General features: G+C 37.0%; 1 protein-coding gene across 1 annotated transcript in view; it reads right to left on the bottom strand.

Moving 5' to 3' along the window:
• LOC104111741 (DEAD-box ATP-dependent RNA helicase FANCM) overlaps positions 1-13,937 on the bottom strand; it is a 38,344-nt gene extending 24,407 nt beyond the window's left edge. Inside the window, exons 1-10 of the mRNA XM_070196665.1 lie at positions 13,774-13,937; positions 13,349-13,676; positions 12,805-12,948; positions 11,457-11,539; positions 11,221-11,335; positions 3,131-3,222; positions 1,829-1,883; positions 1,616-1,737; positions 1,420-1,533; positions 131-327 (exon numbers count right to left, since the gene is read on the bottom strand). Coding sequence (XP_070052766.1) covers positions 131-327; positions 1,420-1,533; positions 1,616-1,737; positions 1,829-1,883; positions 3,131-3,222; positions 11,221-11,335; positions 11,457-11,539; positions 12,805-12,948; positions 13,349-13,676; positions 13,774-13,818 — 1,295 coding nt within the window. The 5' untranslated portion in view covers positions 13,819-13,937. The remainder of the gene's footprint in view (positions 1-130; positions 328-1,419; positions 1,534-1,615; positions 1,738-1,828; positions 1,884-3,130; positions 3,223-11,220; positions 11,336-11,456; positions 11,540-12,804; positions 12,949-13,348; positions 13,677-13,773) is intronic.
• Positions 13,938-19,662: the final 5,725 nt, after the last annotated feature.

Genomic DNA, 19,662 nt, shown 5'->3' with positions numbered 1-19,662 from the left:
AAATAACTGCACGACACGTATATGATAATATCTTGGATGCAGCTGGTTGATGGAATAATGTCATATTATACAAGAAACACATTGGGGCGGTATGTTGTTAGGGGGGATGCTATTGTAAAAACAAACCCACTTATTCGTTTGCAGCTTTTCTTCAAGCATCTCACATGTAGATTTTATCCCATGGCTCGAGAGCAGTTTCAGTAAATGGTAAAGTGTTACAAGAACTCCATGTAATCCGTCAATATCTTGAAACTTCACTTGAGGTAAATTTTGAGGTGGAGCTTCACGAAATCTTGACCGTGATTCAAGTACTTGGTGTGGGCTTAACTGTAAATTGGACAAGACAAACAAACCTTAAGAAACAAGTAAATATATATATATAGACTTACATAAAAGATCAAAGAACAAGTGTGTATTTATAGAACCTAGTGATTGTGCTTTCCAATTTTAGTAGTGGCAACAGTAACATGAAATAGCTGAAATGGAAGAAGAGCTCATCCCATATGTATATATGAACATGGTTACCATGATTTGTCAAGCCCCTAGAAGAATAAAAGACTGTATAATCTTCATAAAATTGGAAAACGTAATAAACCAGCAAATCAATAGTTCAATTTTACTATCCAAACACTAACCCCTGCTCCTACAATGTATTCTCAATGTCTTTGTGTAAACGTGATTTTGCTTAAAGAGTATATAGGACCCCTTGTCTTATATGTTACTAATGATCTGATTATTCCACAGATTGAAAGTGGTCCTAATATGTATAGAGTAGAAACCTCTAGAATTATACTAATACAGTCTGGTACTAGAGCTTTACACGCCCCTAACATTTGAATTTAGTGATGAGGACGACAACATCAACAACAACAGCAATAACAACAAAACCAGTGTATCCCACATCAGGATTTTTAAGACAGAAATTTACAATTAAATGTTTTTGGCAATTATACATTACTAATGACATTAAATCAAATTTAGAACTTACAATTTTATTTTCAACTCTTTAACAAAATAAAATAGACATTTTACTTTCGCAGCTACTGTGCCAAAGCACATGTTTGCAAGCTAGTCTTCATTAAATAATGCAATCAAAACCATACACTATACGGGCCTTAGATCAAACAATTTTAAGTCTTGCAACATAGGAGCCACATGGAGGCATTAGCATCTCTTCAATAATAGATTGTATCACTATAATCCACTGAGAAATGCAAATGCGAAAGAAAAACATAACCAGAACAAAAATAGGAAGAAAGCGTGGAAAGAGGATAATGACAGACTTCATTGAACAACTATCCTATACCTGAACTTCGCTGACTGACTAGTCAGAAGAGCACATCTCCAAAAATGTAGCAAACAGCTACATCATAATCAAAAGAAAACATCTAAAGAATTTTCAAGTAATAATAGCCATACCGTCCGGTAGTCTCTATTCAGTAGTAGTCCATATGCATTAAGCCGATTAACTAATGGGCATATGACTTTCAAGAGGAGTTCACCAACTTCATCAGCATCTTTGCCCATGGGAACCTGAAAGCATGATTTGAAATTTTTTGAACATAAACTACGGCAAAAAGCTTCAGCAAAGGGCCCAAGGGAGATAAATTTAGACCGTTATCTGTTCAATCTTTCGAGCATGCACATACGGGAGCACATCTGGGTCAGTTTCATTTCGATATTCAAGTGTTGATATTTGCAAGTTATCGATCACATTCTGAACTGCCTGCCGTTTAGCTGACATATAAAGATCCCAATAAGAAGGGTGACGTAAGACATGAAACCAGTTTAAATTCCAACAAAGTCCAGCAGATAATTAGTAACTTACACCCAGGTGTTGCAGTTAATGCTAATATCCTGACTTGGACATTACATGCCATCAACTACAAACAAATCAAAAAAGTTGAATTTTCACCAACCAAATGAAGATAAATTGAGGAATTGAGATGGCAATTCGACATATTTTGTAGAAAGTTTAACAGGAAATGGCATGATAATCTAATACTACCTCTAAATGTTTCCCTTATATTTGGACACCGGATTAAAAATGCACATCATAATGGAGCTTGAAAAAATAAAATAAGCATTTGAACTTGGAACTTAGAGAAGCCTGCCCGGTGAGAAATGGACCAAATTTAGTGATCAATCAAAGGAGTGGGCCAGGGATTTGACTTTAGCAGGGAAAAAGCAGAACAAGAATCTGAGGTAGAATGCTGAATTAGGTATGTAAAGCTGGCACTAGACCAACAATGGGTTTCAACTTCTACATAAAGCAAAAAAAGCAATTAGATTATTTCCGCAAATCCTTTCTGTAAGTTATCACAGTGACAGATTCGACCAAATAGAGCAACTGTCACAGTACTTCACAAGTTTGATGTATTCAAAAATTTATTTTACATTTTGGGAGCGTGATGAACTTGTTGGTCCCATACTCTTGAATATCTATAGCTGTGTCTTCTTGAGTTTCTATACTTCGAGTACATGGTTGATTACCCTATCGAAAATCTTGGTATAAAATGTCTTCCGCAACCGACATAGAATCATACTGCATTTCCTTTATTCCCTCCACACTCGAGGAATCAAATCCATGATACTTTTTTAGTCAGACAGTACCATCTTGGTGGTGTAATTCATGAATAAAACTACTGTACTTGCAAAAAAGTTACATAGAGGACTTCAGATTTTCTGAATTCCTCTTTCTATTAAAAAAGAATTCATGCTGCTCCACATCATTGTAATAATTAATTGTGGAGGTGCAGAATTCCAAATTGTTGATAAACTGTCCAGATTTTAGAGGCTTGCATGCGGTGAAAGGGTGAAATATCAAAAAGGGGAGCGGGTGATCGCCTTTCTCTTTCTCTCACCTCCCGAAGAATAGGTATCTCATGCAACAACTCTAAATAGTAAATAGTCCTCACAGAGAGAATATTGAACATATTTCCCAGTTATATAGCTTATATATTCATTATCAACTGAAAGAAGAGAACAACTATAAACAGGTACCAGGTTAAACTCATGTGGCAAAGCAACTTATAAAGTTACAAAATGGTGTCACGTTGAAATAGGTATGACAGACATGTTAAGAATAATATCAGAAAGCTAGAACATAAAAACAAACTGAATGACAAACCTGGCGAGCTACTACACAATAAGAGTAATTTCCACTTGCGCGATGAGCCTCGTCGATTACCAAGCAAACTAGATGTCTCATGAAGCATATTCCTGCGTTTTTACATTTATAATTTCATAAACGTTCAATATGGTCTAGGAACGGGAATTTCAAAGATATGAGGTTTGCAATTCTCTTAATCAAAAGGAAATACATTCAATGTGCATGCAACCTCTAGTCATTAAATACTTCTTCAAATTAATACATTCAAACTCATATGGTTGATGTGCTAGCAACTTTTGAACATATTAAAAGAACTAAAACCAAAAGCTACATCAATAGCATTTTATTTGCTATGTTCGATCTATCTGGGGCGTGAGCTATTGGGCTATTACAATCATATATTAAACTCCGACCATTGAAAAACAATCCCTTGTGTACACCATATTCTATATTCCGAAACAACACAAGATAAGCTCCATTTAAACTCAAGGCGGAATAGCAATCGAGTTTGCCAATGAAGCATGCAGTGACTTGTGAACTAGGAAAAGGCACCATAAGCATTAACTAGACTATAGATATCCCAACCCCTAAAGAATGAAGTTGACTCATTTGGTAGCCCCTAAAGAATGAAATCACCTACATGATGGACACCAATGACAATACATGCTATGCACAATAATCATGGAACTAAAAATATCAGGAAGGAACAACCAATGACTATAAATCCATAATCAGATCCAAGTAAGTCAAGCAGTTTTTTCTTTTTGGTAAAGTAATAATTTTATTAAAACACAAAGGGCAAGAAGGTGCCCCTATACAAGAAGTATACCTGAAAAAATAGTAAACCCCACAAAAAGATATGGTTTTCTATGAATGTCACCCGACCATCTATACATAAGGAACCTCACAAGTGCACCAAAAAGCAATAAGTGAAAAAAGGCTATTCCTCAAAAGTACAAGATCTTTCTCTACTCCATTAAAGGCTTCTCCTATTCCTCCCTTTCCATACGATCCATATAAGTGCTAGGGGAGCAACAACTCATCCCCTGTGTCTTCTCTTCCGTCTTCTAAAACCCAGCTAAAACTTGTTTCTTTTATGGTGGCCGGCATCACCCACTCCATACCACACCATCTCAAAATTTTCCACCACAAGTAAGATGTTATCAGACAATGTAAATGGAGGCGATTCACAGTTTGTCCTGATTCTTTACACATGAAGCACCAGCTAACATAAGTAATCTTCCTCGTCCTCAAATTCTCCACCGTCAAAATCACCCCTCTCATAGCTAGCCAAGTGAAGAAACCCACCATTCTCGGTACTCTCGAAATCTATACCGAATTATGTGGAAAGGCTGGCTCCTTCCTCATCAAGAGCTACTAATAATAGGACTTAATGGAAAAAACGTTATTTTTCCCTGCCTCCCATCTCCATGCATCATGTCTATCCCATGACATTTTTTGATTGTGAAGCAATATGAGCAAGTTTTGATATTCCTCTACCTCCCAATCTTGCAAGTTCCTCCTAAACCTCAAGTCGCATTGCATTTCTCCCCATTGTAAGCTCCACAATCGTTAGACTGCATCTTCTTTCGGCTTGAAATACTGTACATGTTCATATACGTGACTCTCAATGTGTTGCTCTCGCACCACTTGTGATCCCAGAAACTTATTTTCCTCCCATCACCCACCCCGAATGATATGTTTCCATTAAACTTTTCCCGTCCCTTTATAATATTTCTTCATAACCCGCACCCAAAAGGAAGTGACATTTTTAGTCCTCTACCCCCCTTCCAACACCCGATACTTCTCTGTAATAACCTCCCTCTAAAGAGTTTCCACCTCTATCCCCAGTGTTTTGAATAGCGTGCGGCGACAAATAGCGACGAGGGCCCGCTTCACTGAGGCGAGAGGCGCGCAGCGAAGCGCTCGCCTTTTTGATGTGAAGCGACAATTTATACAAAAACATAAAATATTATATACATATAACTAAAAACTCAATAACAATAATATATTAATAAATATATCATTCAAAAATTAAAGACTCAATGGAAAACAGCAAAGAAAGAAGAAGAAAAATGAAGAAACTAACAGCAAAGAAAGAAGAAGAAAAACAGAGCAAAAAAAAGGCTACTGCCTCTGGAAATCAGCAAAGAAAGAAGAAGAAAAATGAAGAAAGAAAGAAGAAAGAGCTGATCATTGAATGATTGAAGAAAGAAGAAAGAAGAAGAAAAAGAAAAAAGAAGAAGAAGTCGCTGCTGAAATAGAGGAAGAAGAAAGTAGAAGAAAAAAGGAGAAGAAGAAAAGAAAAGAAAGTAACATACCTGGTGATGATGGCTGATGATGGAAGAAGAAGAAGATCGAAGGTCGCTGAAGGAGAAGAAGAAGGTCGCTGCTCGTCGCTGAAGGAGAAAAGTGAAACCCAAGCCCTAATTTTGTGTTTTAATATTAATGCTGCCTTTTCTTCCGTTTTATTCAAAAAGCGACGCCTCGCAGCGCCTCTCGCTACACATGCAGAGGCGCTCGCCTTTTCTTCCTCGCAACGCAACAGACCAAAATAGCGATGCTGTCTCGCCTCGCGTCGCTACACGCTATTAGCACTGTAGCGCTCGCTATTTACAACACTGTCTATCCCTGATATACTTTCAAGGTTTTGCACCTCTCAAGCATAAAGAAGAGAGAAAAACAAAAACACCCCGCTAAAGTTTTTCACAAAACTAGCAAAAACTTTCTTCAAACTCACGTTAAAAGAATGTAAGATGAAAAAAAAAATACCCACACGTTCTTCAATCCCGCAAGATTGCAAGAAGCGTTGAATAAAAGAAGAACAATGAAATAAAAAGTAAATCACGTTTTTGAAGCAAGAGTTTAGAAAAACTAATCACCCATCATTATTTTTCAGCATTTTGAGTCGTTTAAATAGGCCGTACAATGAGTAAAATTGATGAGGTTAAGGAAAACTAATCCTAATTAAACTAGAATAAGAATAAGGGTAAGAAAAACCTATCCTAACTAAAATAAGGATAAAAATTCTAGTAGGAATAGGATACCAAGTAACAATCCTAGTTTGACTAGAACTACAAATCTAATCCTACTAAAACAAGTAAATTACTAGGAAGCAAGAAATACAAAATCCTAATTTTTAAGGGGGAAAAATCCTAATCTTGAATGGATTCTTGGACTTCTTGAATTTCTAGCTTACTTGATCTTGCATTAACCCCAAATCTCCATAGTCACTTTGCCATTAACGTCTTGTTGAAAACTCTTATCCCAAGTCCAACCCAACACTTCAGCGTAGAAACAATCTCTCAATTAACCAAGTGAGTTCCTCTCCCCGCTTGACCCATGCCATAGAAAATCTCTCTGAAGTTTTTCTAACTTCCTAGTAACGCTAACCAGAGCCTATAACAGGGACATGAAATAAGTGAGAATACCCAATAGTGTACTCTTAATTAACAATTCATTTCCCCTTTTGGATAAGTACCTCTTTTGCCAACCTACGAGCCTTTTGTCTACCCTTTCTATTACTGGGTTCCAAAGCGCTAGGTCTTTGTTAGATGTACCTAGAGGTAGGCCCAAATAAGTAGTTGAAGAACCCCGATCTTACAATTCCTCACATGTGCTAGGACCTCTATATTCTCTGCACCCCCACTGGAATAATCTCACATTCTCTAAGGTTGATCTTTAAGCCTGACACCACTTGGAACCATGTCAGCACTTGTCTCAAATAAGACAACTGGCTATATCTTCATCATGGAACACTAAAGTATCATCCGCAAACAATAGATGAGACACCCTCACAATACTTTGACCACCCGTCGCTGCAGAAAAGCCCCTTAAGTAACCCCTACTACAGCTTTATCTGCCTTTCTACTCAATGCATCTATCATTAAAATGAAAAATATAGGCGATAGTGGGTCGCTCTATCTCATTCCTCTCGTGCAACCAAAGAAGCCGCATGGATTACCATTCACGAGGACAGAAAACTTGGCAGTTGAAATGCAAAACTTGATTCATTTCCATCTTGCCCCAAATCTCATCCTCAAAATAATAAAGTCAAGGAACTCTCAATTAACATGATCATAGGCCTTCTCAAGGTCCAATTTATACAAAATCCTCAGTTCCCCTTTCTTTCTTCAGTTCTTCTCGAATCAACAAGTTCATTAGCCACCAATATTGCATCTAGAATCTGTCTACCTTCCATAAAAGCATTTTGCGAAGTAGATACTGTCTCATCCAAGACAATCTTACAGATGCTCCCTACTAGACCAATAGCTCTATAATCCTTTATACCCGATGCTTCCTCTCTTTTCGAAGTGATGACAATGAAAGAGGCATTGAGACTTTTTTCGAACTCCCCCGTGCTCTGGAAAGTCGCGATTCTTGCTAACACTGCTAGAAAAATACCAAAGTGAAATCGTTTGGTCCCGGAGGTTTATCCCCTACACAACTTTCATCTGTCTTCTTCACCTAATCTTCCCCAATAGTCTTCTCTAACCATCCACTTTTCTATTATCCTATTTGTTTAAACTCTAAACCCCTTAGAATAGCCCTTTAATCTGCCTCCTCCATAAACAATTGTTCATAGAAACCCACAATAGCTTCACCTACCTCCTGACCCTCGTGCACCACCCCATTTAACTCTACCGAGTCTATGAGTTTCTCCTCCTATTAGCCACAACAAACTTGTGGAAACATTTTGTATTTAAGTCCCCCTCCTCTAACCATAACGCTCTCGATTTTTGCCTCCAACTAATCTTTTGAGCTATAGCCAAAGAAGTTGCTCTTTGTTCAACTCCTTTCTCACCTTTTCCCTTTTCACCAACTCCATCTCCCTTTCTACCATCTCTAACTCCCCCACCTCGTGAATGACCTTTTTCATCTTCACCTCTACCTTCCCAAAAACTTCTCTATTCCTCATCCTAATGTCTCTCTTAAGCATCTTTAGTTTCCTAGCAAGTCGGAAAGACGGGTGCCCCACCACCACATAACTACTCCATCACCCTACCACTCTTTCCCTATGTATGTTGCCTTCAACCATATATTTTCAAATCTAAAAAGAGCTCTTGCCCTCCTTCCCCCACCCCTCATCTAGCATAATAGGTGAATGGTCTAACATCAATCTAGGGAGAGAAACCTGAATTATATTCGGATTCATCTCATCCCAAAAAGTGGACACCAAGAATCTGTCAAGTCTTGATCTAGAAAAGGAGTTTTCCGATCTAGACCGAGTGAATCTGGCAGTTGTCAAAGGAAGATAAATAAGAAATTGGTTGTCGATAAACTAAAAAAACTCCTCCATAGCCCTCGTAAACCCTCTTTCTCTCCCTCCGCTATTAGATAGTATTGAGATCCCCTCCTACCACCCATGGAATGTCCCACTCTCCCATAATAGTAGTATCTCTACGCAAAATACTGCCTTCAGCCCTCCCTAGGACCATACACTCCCCTGAAACCCCACTCCACCACATTCCAATAATTTCGAAATCTCATACACATAACTCGCCTTTCTTAGTCTCCAGAACTTCAATTTTTTCTCTCACCCCATAATAAAGGTAACCCATTGCGAATACCCTAGATGGGATAGCATCATGTTTCACCCACCTTCACCCCAAATACTCCTCATAACACCATCAATCACCTTTTCCATTTTGTCTCCAAAAACAAACAATATCCCCCCCCCCCAAAACAAATCCCTAAGACCTACATTTATGATCGCTCTCTTGCTAGGGTCATTCATCCCCCTTTTGCTAGGGACATTCAAGCACTTATTAAACTGTTAAAAAACGTGAAGCAAATAACAAAGTTTTGTGCGTTATCTAACAACAACAATGTTAGATAGTTATGTGTAAATAGTCCTAGTCTCATATGTGGTAGGAGTAGAATATGTCTTAGTCCCATATGAGTAAGAGTAGAATATGTCTTAATCCCATAGTAGTAGGGGTAGAAGTCGTATTATATATAGGGCTCACTGTATCATTGTGAATAAGAGATTTTTAATCCGTGTTTTCTCACATGGTATCAGAGTTTCAATAAGAAAATTATCGATGTGTGTCATTCCAGCGACGTCCGGGAAGAAAGATCTTGTCGCCGTGCAATTTTCCGGCAACTTCATCTTGTTCCCATGGTTCATCACTGCTACAGTGGTATTGTGCATATACCAGTACCACCATCGGATTCGAAACCCTTGTGCGACCAAACCCCAGAAATCTCAGTCCCATCGGAACAGAAAAGTCAGTCGATGTGCGTCTTTCCGGTTGATGACTCAAGATTGATTTGCGTTATCTCCTTATCGGTAAGGGTTGTGCGAAAACCAACACTATCAACTTGTTCAAAAAAGTCAGGTGACGAAACCCAAGTCAATCGCTTCGGCAGAAAGTCCCTCCACGCGCCACCAGAACTAGGGTTCCGGCAAGCGCGTCTCATAGCCAGAATTTTCAAAAAATTCTTTAAAACAGTTGTTTCGTGGGGTGATTCCGAGTCCACCAGTACAATTTCTTACAGATTCCGAGAATTTTGGAATTTTCCGGCGAGTTACAGTAACTTAGCGCGTGTGAGCCATTCCGACCATTTTTTGACAAAACTTCTTTAGAACAACTTACTCATACAGGGATTCCGAGCCTACTCATATAAATTGCATCAAATTTGGACAACTTTTATTTTTTCCGGCATGATCAATGCACTTTTCCGGCGTGAACAGTGATTTCTGACGTGACAGTAATTTCCAAAAAAGTTTATGTTTTCTTGTGGTGTTTTAGAACCTATTTTGTAGTGTGGAATTAGGCTTAGTCTCACTATTTTCAAATTTTTCCGGCAACTTTTCGACCAACTTTTGTTTATCAACAACCACCTGGTTTTATTGCTCAGGAGGAGTCTAGTGGTCTTGTATGTCGTATGATCAGCTTGCATATATTTTCATATGTAACAAGCTCGGTACATATGATTTGTATGCATCGGCTTGAGTGGGAGTGTTAGATAGTTGTGTAAATAGTCCTAGTCCCATATGTGGTAGGAATAGAATATGTCCCAATCCCATGTGTAGTAGGAGTAGAATATGTCCTAATCTTATATGTAGTAGGGGTAGAAGTTGTATTATATATAGGGCTCATTGTATCATTGTTAATAAGAGATTTTTCTCCCGTGCATTCTCACAAACAACAACAATCCAGTACAATCCCACAAGTGGGGTCTGGGGAGGATAGTGTGTATGCAGTCTTACCCCTACCTTGTGAAGATAGAGAGGTTATTTCCGATAGACCCTCGGCTCAGGTGAAGCATAGTCACATCACTTTTTGAAATGAAAACAATAGTGCACAAACCATGGAAAGGCAATAGTAACACGGCATATTACCAACAACAGCAAGATAACAAAAAAACTGAAGCAAAAGAAACAACTGGTAATAATACAGGTCTAGGTATATAAAAATATGAGAATTGTGTGTTATCTAACCTAAACGAGATATGCTCAAAGTGGTTATTGTCAAGTAAACGTAAAAACTTATTAATGCTTGACAGCTTCAATGTCTGATACCTCCGCTACCTTTTCTTTTTGCATACTTGGATAGTATCTAAGCGGAATAATTCTATTTGGGCCAAGCATTAAGCTATATTAATTCTTATTCGAACCTAGAATGCTTAATATAATAGTGTCCTCAAGCTTCTGGTAAATAATTACATCTGATTATTCTTCAAAACAAGAAAGGCGTAATCACAAAATTCATTTGTTAGTTAAATAGCTATTATCTGCAGAAAGTGTAGAGTTATTACGTGAAAATACCTCCAAAAGTATGTCAAAAAATACAAATTATATAGATTCAGTTTTAGACGTGTTTTGCAACACCTCCATTAAGAGTGACTAGGTTTTCAACACTTCCATTAAGAGTGATTACGGTTGTCGACCCAAAAGTGATCCAATTATACAAATATAAGTGACACTCTCCTCTAGCATGCACATTCACATCCAGAAATTCAAATAGGCCACCGCAGTTAAGTTCTATTTCCTCTCATGAAAGCACAAATCATGTGGAAGGGGTAAACCTTGAATCTCTTGAAAACACGAAAACTATATAACACTTTTAAAATTGTATCAGTGCTAGAGTGAAGATCGTCACCAGAATGTATATCCTTCTCCAGCACTTGTGGAGTAACAAAGAAGACTCGTCTCTCTTTCCATAAGCTCGCTCTTCTCGACGGATTTGTTTGACCTGTCAGATCAATTGTGCACTCCTGCAATCAATTTAGTAACAAATGTCTCAAATATAAATAACAGTACATTTGCTCTTTTAGGACACAGGATTAGAAAAACAACTTAGAAATAATATAAAACAAAATACAACTCCTAGCTTACTTGTGGAATATCTACAAACTTATGTAATGCTTCCACCTGCTGCAAAACAAGTGGGCGTGAAGGAGCTGCAAAAACAATTTTCCCTGCCATTGGGACACCATCCAGAACAGTTAATCCAAAGGTTTGGATTAAAATATATATATATATATATATATATATTTATATAAACAGGCCCGTCATTAGTAACTGAAGGGCTCGTCAGGATTCAGGCATCTTAAGAACTCAAAACAAAATTTCCTTTGTTCACAAACTTGAAAATGCATAAAGTGAAGTATCTAGCCTAATAATGTTGCTGCATAATATTTCACAGTTGTTAGCATAAGATATGCACTCAAAATACAAGAACTCTGAACAATACGATGAAAAGTCAAAGCAAAATATAACAAGTAGAATTAGCTGCTGACAGAGGTCCATTTAAATCAAAATGATCATTCGTAACGGTAAGAGCTTAACAATTGAAGTCTATGAATCAAAATGCTGGAGGTTCATCAGTTCATATATCATGAATTTATTAACTTGCTCTTTTGCTGCATATAGCAGTGGATGTTTGGTATCTGTGGGGACTTTTGCATGTTAAGTTCTTAACACGTATTTCAAAACAATTTTTTTTGTTCTTTGTTATACAGGGTGCATGAGAGTTGAAACTGTAAAAGATGTCATCAAGAAAAAGAGGACAGAAGGAAGAGAAAGCATGGAGACCTAAATCTGCTATAGAACTACTCATATCACACTTGTTCAACTTCTTTTGGCATCTGGATGAACGAGGTAGTGTTAGATCGGGAGGAGGAGAAATGCAAACATCCATCCCATGAACCGCCAGGGAACCATGCATTTCTCCGGGCTGGGATCTTTCATGTCCAGGAACCCATTAGATCTACCAGCAACAGACTAGGGGCTTACTACCTCCCATCTCACTGGGGGCGGAAATGAATCGACATCTCAATGTAATACAACCCTTTTGAGTTTGGTTGGGAAAGAAGGTTGAAATCCATCTGAACCGCCCAATGAGAATAAGAGAAAAGCAAAGTACCAATGACACGCTACTGACTAACCATTTCACGATTTAAACCATTATTTAAACTTCCCAGTTTATTCCACATTTTACTCTACATAAATGTAGAGGTTAATTTAGATTGAGTTTATTGGGATGGGGGGAGTAAATTCCTATGTTCAAAGCACCTGCTTGTCATTTTATTATAGCTCAAAATTTCAGCAGATTCAGCTGAGATTAATCGTGCTTCTTAAAAACTAGCTCTTCAATGTGGAGACATGACGAGAGTAGTTACCGGAAATAGTATGTAACAAGTTTAAAAGAATAAGAAATACGATAGATGTAGCACTGCATTACCTTCTGGAAACCATCTGAAATAATTATACATTACAACAGCAGCAATAAATGTCTTCCCCAGACCTGTGGGTAATGCCACTAAGGTATTGCTAAAAAGAGCAGTCTGGATGATAGAAAATTGATAATCACGACGATCGAAATTGACTGCAGGAAAAGTAAAGTTAAACAAATATGAGTCTTCATTCCAAGAAACTACAACAATGTTTTATCTAAAAGATAGTGACAGTTATATCATAGAGCTTATGACTATCCATGCAAAAGTTTCATTCAAGCAGCATAACTAGTCAATATCGGCCATTTGCTTAAATATCATGTTAGAGCACAGAGATAGCATGATTGAAATTTAACAAAAAGGTCTGAAAAGGAGAAGGAAAAAAAGGCAGTAGCACTTCACTAACAAAATGAAGAATCCATGAAACATAAAGTAAAACAATCATAAATTCTCGCATTTTTTGACTTCTAGATAACATTAATATGTAAAAATAGATAAATTAAAACAGGATATTGATGAAGTATGACAAAAAAAAAAAGTGAAAAAAAGAACCTGGGAAAATCCAAGTTTTTGCCGCCTCTGGATCAATCTTAACATCACTAGGCCCATAAGATGATTTACTGGGCCCACAAGATTCAAAATCATTTTCGTTCTTTTCTCCGAGTCTATTTCGATTGTCCTGTTTGGTGGAATTTTGGAAAAATTTATCAAGTGTGGATTGTCTAGAAGAAGAAGGAGCAAAAGGGTATTTATGGGTTTCCTTAATTTGGTGATTTGAATGAGAAGTAGAAGCAAAATTAGAAGAAAATGGTCTGTTGGAAATTGCTGTTGCTTCTAAAGCCCCATCGATTTCTTTCACAGCTAAGTCCCAATCAAATTCCTGTAGAAAAATAGAATGAGGGTTAGTAGTTGAAAACAAAGGAAACACACACACACACATAGAGAGAAAGAGAGAAAGAGGGAGGGAAAGAGCGTACGTCGTCATCGTCGATTGTGTGGAGAGCTGTGGATGAAGAAGCCATTGGGGGAATGGAGAATAGTGTAATGGAGAAGGAAGCGGAGGGGGGAAATTTATAAGAGCACTTTGAATGAGGGAAACTGGAAAATAGCGCCAGGAATTTCCAATTTTCATTACTTATTATAAAAGTTCCTTCTATTTTGTAGCATATTATATTTTGAGAAAACAACATTAAGGTTTTAAAATATTAAATCAACGTGAATTTCAACATTGGTTTAAATTTATACTTGTGAAAGTTTCAAAAATAATGTTTTAAAATATTTCAAAATTGTAAATTGTGACCGGGAATGTCGTACTCCATTTCTACTGTTCTCGGAATTATTTGAGTCACATATTTTTCATCGCAAGCAGTGCCGGCCCAAGGGTAAAGGAGTAAAGCTACTAAATCAGCTGCTTCGTGCCTCATAATTTTGGGGGGCCCAAAATTTCCTAGTAGGTTATATATTAATTTATTTTTAGAAGAATATTTAGTGATGTAGATGAGAAAGTACATATTTTCATAGTAAAAAAGTAATATTAAATTGTTGATCATAAATTGACAAAAAAATATCTTTCTGGTCGTAAAAAAAATAAGGCCTCTCGTTTGCTTTAGGTTTCCATGTTTATTGAGCCGCCCCTGGTCATAAGTTTGGTTAACGTGTTATTTTGGACAAAATGTAGCAAATATATTGTTATGTAATAAATAACATAGGAATTGCTTGCAGAGTAATTAGCTTACTAACAAATATAAGTGTATAAGTTATATTTTCAATGATTTAAAAGTAAAGTTGTTTTCATTTTTCCCTTTACTAAAGATGCCTTACCTTTTTTTTTTTTGTGGAAGAAATTAGCAAATGCCACTTTTGAACTATGATAATCGAATAGCTAACAAAGAAAAGTACATTTTTTGAATTGTGGCATGCAAGTCTTAATAGACCGACAAAACTTTCTAATATACTAATCCTACTTATCCGGTTGAATTAGTCACACAAGTTATAATTAGGCGGATCCAGCTTATTACATGTGGTTTTAGTGCAGTAGCTTTTTCACATACTTTGTATAGGTATTAAAAAATTCACTAAATATCCATAAATATTTTATTGTGAATCCAATTAGTTATTGTATATTTACTTAAGATCGCTACAAGAACTCATAAATTTTAAATCCTTGAACTCGTAAATTTTAAATCTTGTTATAATGCATGATCGTCAAACTTTCCCATATTATGGCAAAATCATGTGCATTAACTGTCTCATCATGCAAACAAAGTTACGCATAAGAATGACGTGTGTGTTTTCGAGTGAAAAGCTTTTGCAATTATGGTCGAGGGTGTGCGTTGAACCGGTTTGATTCGATTTTTATCAAAATCAAACCAAATTAATTATATTGATTTGGATCAGTCCGATTTTGTCGGGTTTTTCGGTTTTTCAGTTTTTTTTTGTTATGTGAATATTCAATCTTACTTTGTTAAATTTTTTATAAGTAAATATATGTTTAGTAAAAAAATTTTAAAATGACAAATATATGATCTAATAAAACATTCTTATGGAATAATTTTTTAATAACACATGATAGTTATTTTTTAGTCGTCTAACAATAATTTTACGTTGATGTATACTTTCAAGATTAACCACCAACAACAACAATATACCCAGTATTATCCCACATTATGGGATCTGAGAGGGTAGTGTATACGCAGACTTTACCCCTACCTTGTGAGGATAGAGATGTTGTTTCCAATAGACCCTCGACTCAGGAAAGTATAAGCACCACATTAATTAAAATATAGACAAGAAGGAACAATATCAAAATGCTATATAAAAGTAGAATAAAAACAACAAGATAGTAAGGTGATCAACAATGAAAGAAAACAACGGCCAGTCATAAAAACTCTACTACCAACAGAAAGCGAGACTGCGTGCCAATATTATTGTTATAAACACTCTAGAATACATAATATACTACCCTAATTATCGACCTTCATACCTTCCTATCAAGGGTCATGTCATCGGTCAGCTGAAGTTGCGCCATGTCTTCCCTAATCACCTCTCCCCACCTCTTCTTTGCCCTACCACTACCTCTCCATAGGCCCTCCAATGTCAACCTCTCGCATCTCCTCATCGGGGCGTCCGTGCTCCTCCTCCTCACATGACCAAACCACCTAAGCCGCATTTCCCGCATCTTGTCCTCGGGGTCACACCCACTTTGTCGCGAATAACCTAATTTCTGATCCTATCTAACCTGGTGTGCCCGCACATCTATCTCAATATCTTCATCTCTGCTACCTTCATCTTCTGAACATGAGCGATCTTGACTGGCCAACACTCAACCACATACAACATCGTTGTCCTGACCACCACTATGTAGAACTTACCTTTAAGTTTCGGCGGCACCTTCTCGTCACACAAAACACCGGAAGCGAGTCTTCATTTCATCTATCCCTCCCCAATACGATGTGTGACATCTTCATCAATCTCTTCATCCCTTGAATAATAGACCCAAAGTACTTAAAACTTTCTCTCATAGGGATGACCTGCGAGTCCAGTCTTACCTCTCCTTCCCTGCCTTGAGTCTCGCTACTGAACTTATACTCCAAGTATTCTATCTTGGTCCTGCTCAACTTGAAACCTTTAGACTCCAGGGTCTGCCTCCACACCTCTAATTGCGCATTCACACCGTCTCGCATCTCGTCAATCAATACAATATCATCTGCAAATAGCATGCACCACGGCACCTCCCCTTAGATGTGGCGTGTCAGTACGTCCATCACCAGAGCAAATAAAAAATGATTGAGTGCCGACCCTTGATGCAACCCTATCATAACCGGAAAATTGTCAAAGTCCCCACCCACTATCCTCGCTCTGGTCTTTGCTCCATCATATATGTCCTTAATCAACCTAACGTAGGCACTAGGTACACTTTTAGCCTCCAAACATCTCCACAAACCCCCCCTCAAAACTTTATCGTACGCCTTTTCTAAATCGATGAACACCATATGCAAGTCTTTTTTTTTCTCTCCCTATAGTGCTCCATCAATCTCCTAACAAAGTGGATAGCTTTTGTAGTCGAACGCCCCAGCATAAACTTGAAATGGTTCTCGAAAATAGACACACTCCTCCTCACCCTTAGTTCTACCACTCTCTCCCACACTTTCATAGTATGGCTAAGCAGCTTGATACCCCAATAGTTATTGCAATTTTGGATATCACCCTTGTTCTTGTATATAGGAACCATCGTGCTCCACCTCCACTCTTTGGGCATCTTCTTCGTTCTAAAAATGACATTAAATAACCTAGTGAGTCACTCGAAGCCTGTCTTGCCCGCACTCTTCCAAAACTCCACCGGGATTTCATCCGGCCCGATCGCTTTGCCCCTGCTCATCTTACGCATAGCCCCCTCAACTTAATCAACTCTAATCCGCCTATAATACCCAAAGTTACAACGATCCCATGAGAGTTCCAAATCACCCAATACAATGTTCATGTCCTCCTCCTCGTTCAAAAGACTATGGAATTAGGTCTGCTATCTATAAGCCCCCATCCAACAAAAGTCTACCTTCTTCGTCCTTGATGCACTTTACTTGGTTCAAGTCACGCACCTTCCTTTCTCGCACCTTGGCTAACCTGAATAACCTCTTATCCCCACCTCGACCCTCGAGTTCCTCGTACAAACGACTAAAAGTTGCTGTTTTGGGCGTTGTAATTGCTAGCTTTGCCTCTTTCTTAACCAACTTATAATGCTCCCTATTCGCTCTCTTTTCCTCCTCGTCTACACTTTCCACTAGTTTCAGATACGTTGCTTTCTTGGTTTCCACATTTTCTTGCACCTCTCCATAATTAAACATAAAAATAAATATGAACTTATATAATGATATGTTCTATTTAATTTTAAATTATCGAAATAAGATTTCAAACTTCAAAAAAGATACAAGCATTAATAAATCTTGATATATAAATATGGAAGAACAAAGAGATTGACGAATTTCATTGACACTTGATAAGAAAGTGATTATACAATCAATTATTTAAAGTTAATAAATATGGAGCACTTTATATTTAACTAAATATATATTCCATAAAAGAATCGCAAATATTTATAGACATTTTTAAAGAAAATTCTATAAAAAGTTTTAAAAGTATATATAAAAATATATTTATATGTAGGTTTGGTTAGGTTTTTATTAACTCAATACCAAATCAAATCAAATCAAACCTAATCAGATTTTTTAATCATTTTAGTTTAATTTTTTAATTTGGTGTGATTTTTCGGTTCGATTTGTATGGCCTAGTTATGACTATGGTAACGCAGAGCTAAAGATAAGGAAGCAGTTCAACTGAATTATGTTGAATACCCTTACCATAATTAGGAAGATTTAATGTATAATATGCTCAATTTCTTTTTCTTTTTAAAAGGTTAATCAATAACTATCTAATGCTCCCACTCATTTTTCTTATTCTGTTTGTTTTCTTTCATCATTTAGTTTTGTTTTCAATGGAAAAGAGCATAACGAGTAAATAATCGCATTAGTCCAAAGAAAAGACATAATAAGGAGGAGAAAAAACTCAAAAACTCCCTGATAAAGACCAAAATTGAAATCGAAAAAATAGATTATTGTTATAAAATAAAAGCAACTTAGTAAAACATGAACAAGACATGTTGTTATGAAATAAAAGCAATTTAGTAAAACATGAACAAGAAATAGAGATAGAGAGAAGGAAGAGATTTTCTTTTTCAATTGTGTGTATTTTCCTATCTATTACAAGGCCTTTATATAGGCATAAAAAGCATAGAAAAATATGTCATTGAATATGTCATTAAGCATTTGAGAAGATCATGGAGGAAGAGTAGACATCCACCATAATTTGATTTTTCTTATAACACTCCCCCTTGGATGTCCATAGATAATGTACTTCGTTAAAACCTTATTAGAAAAAAAAAACCTATGGAAAAAAAAATCCTAGTAAGGAAAAAAGAGTACACATATTTAGAAATACGCCTTTTGGTTGCCTCGTTAAAAACCTTGCAAGGAAAACTCAGTGGGACAAAACCTTGTAAGGAAAAAAGAGTACAACGCGTATTAACTCCCCCTGATGAGAGCATCAATTCACATCCTTGAGCCTTCGCATCCCAATCTTGTACACTAGTTTCTTGAAGGTTGACGTCGGTAGAGATTTGGTGAACAAATCAGCCATATTATCACTTGAACGGATCTGTTGCACATTGATATCACCATTCTTTTGAAGATCATGTGTAAAAAATAACTTTGGTGAAATGTGCTTTGTCCTATCCCATTTTATGAATCCTCCCTTCAACTGGGATATGCATGCTGCATTGTCTTCATACAAAATTGTGGGTGGTTTGTCACACTTCAAACCATATTTGTCTCGAATAAGGTGTATTATAGACCTCAACCATACACATTCTCGACTTGCTTCATGAATAGCAATTATCTCATCATGATTAGATGAAGTAGTCACGATTGATTGCTTAGTCGATCTCCAAGATATGACAGTGCCTCCATATGTAAACACATAGCCTGTTTGAGATCGAACCTTTTGTGGGTCATATAAATACCCAGCATCGGCATAACCAACAAGATCGGGACTGTAATCATTTTCATAAAATAATCCCATACCGATAGTCCCTTTTAGATACCGCAATATGTGTTTGATTCCATTCCAATGTCTCCTTGTAGGAGCAGAGCTATATCTTGTTAAGACATTAACTGAAAAAGTTATGTCAGACCTTGTAATGTTAGAAAGATATATTAGTGCACCAATTGCACTAAGATATGGTACGTCGGGACCAAGAAGCTCTTCATTATTTTCATGAGGTCGGAATGGATGTGCTTTATCCATATAAAATCGCT

This window comes from Nicotiana tomentosiformis, chromosome 3, assembly GCF_000390325.3.
Source record: "Nicotiana tomentosiformis chromosome 3, ASM39032v3, whole genome shotgun sequence".
NCBI classification, from domain to species: domain Eukaryota; kingdom Viridiplantae; phylum Streptophyta; class Magnoliopsida; order Solanales; family Solanaceae; genus Nicotiana; species Nicotiana tomentosiformis.
This window is presented reverse-complemented; position numbering and strand designations above follow the sequence as displayed.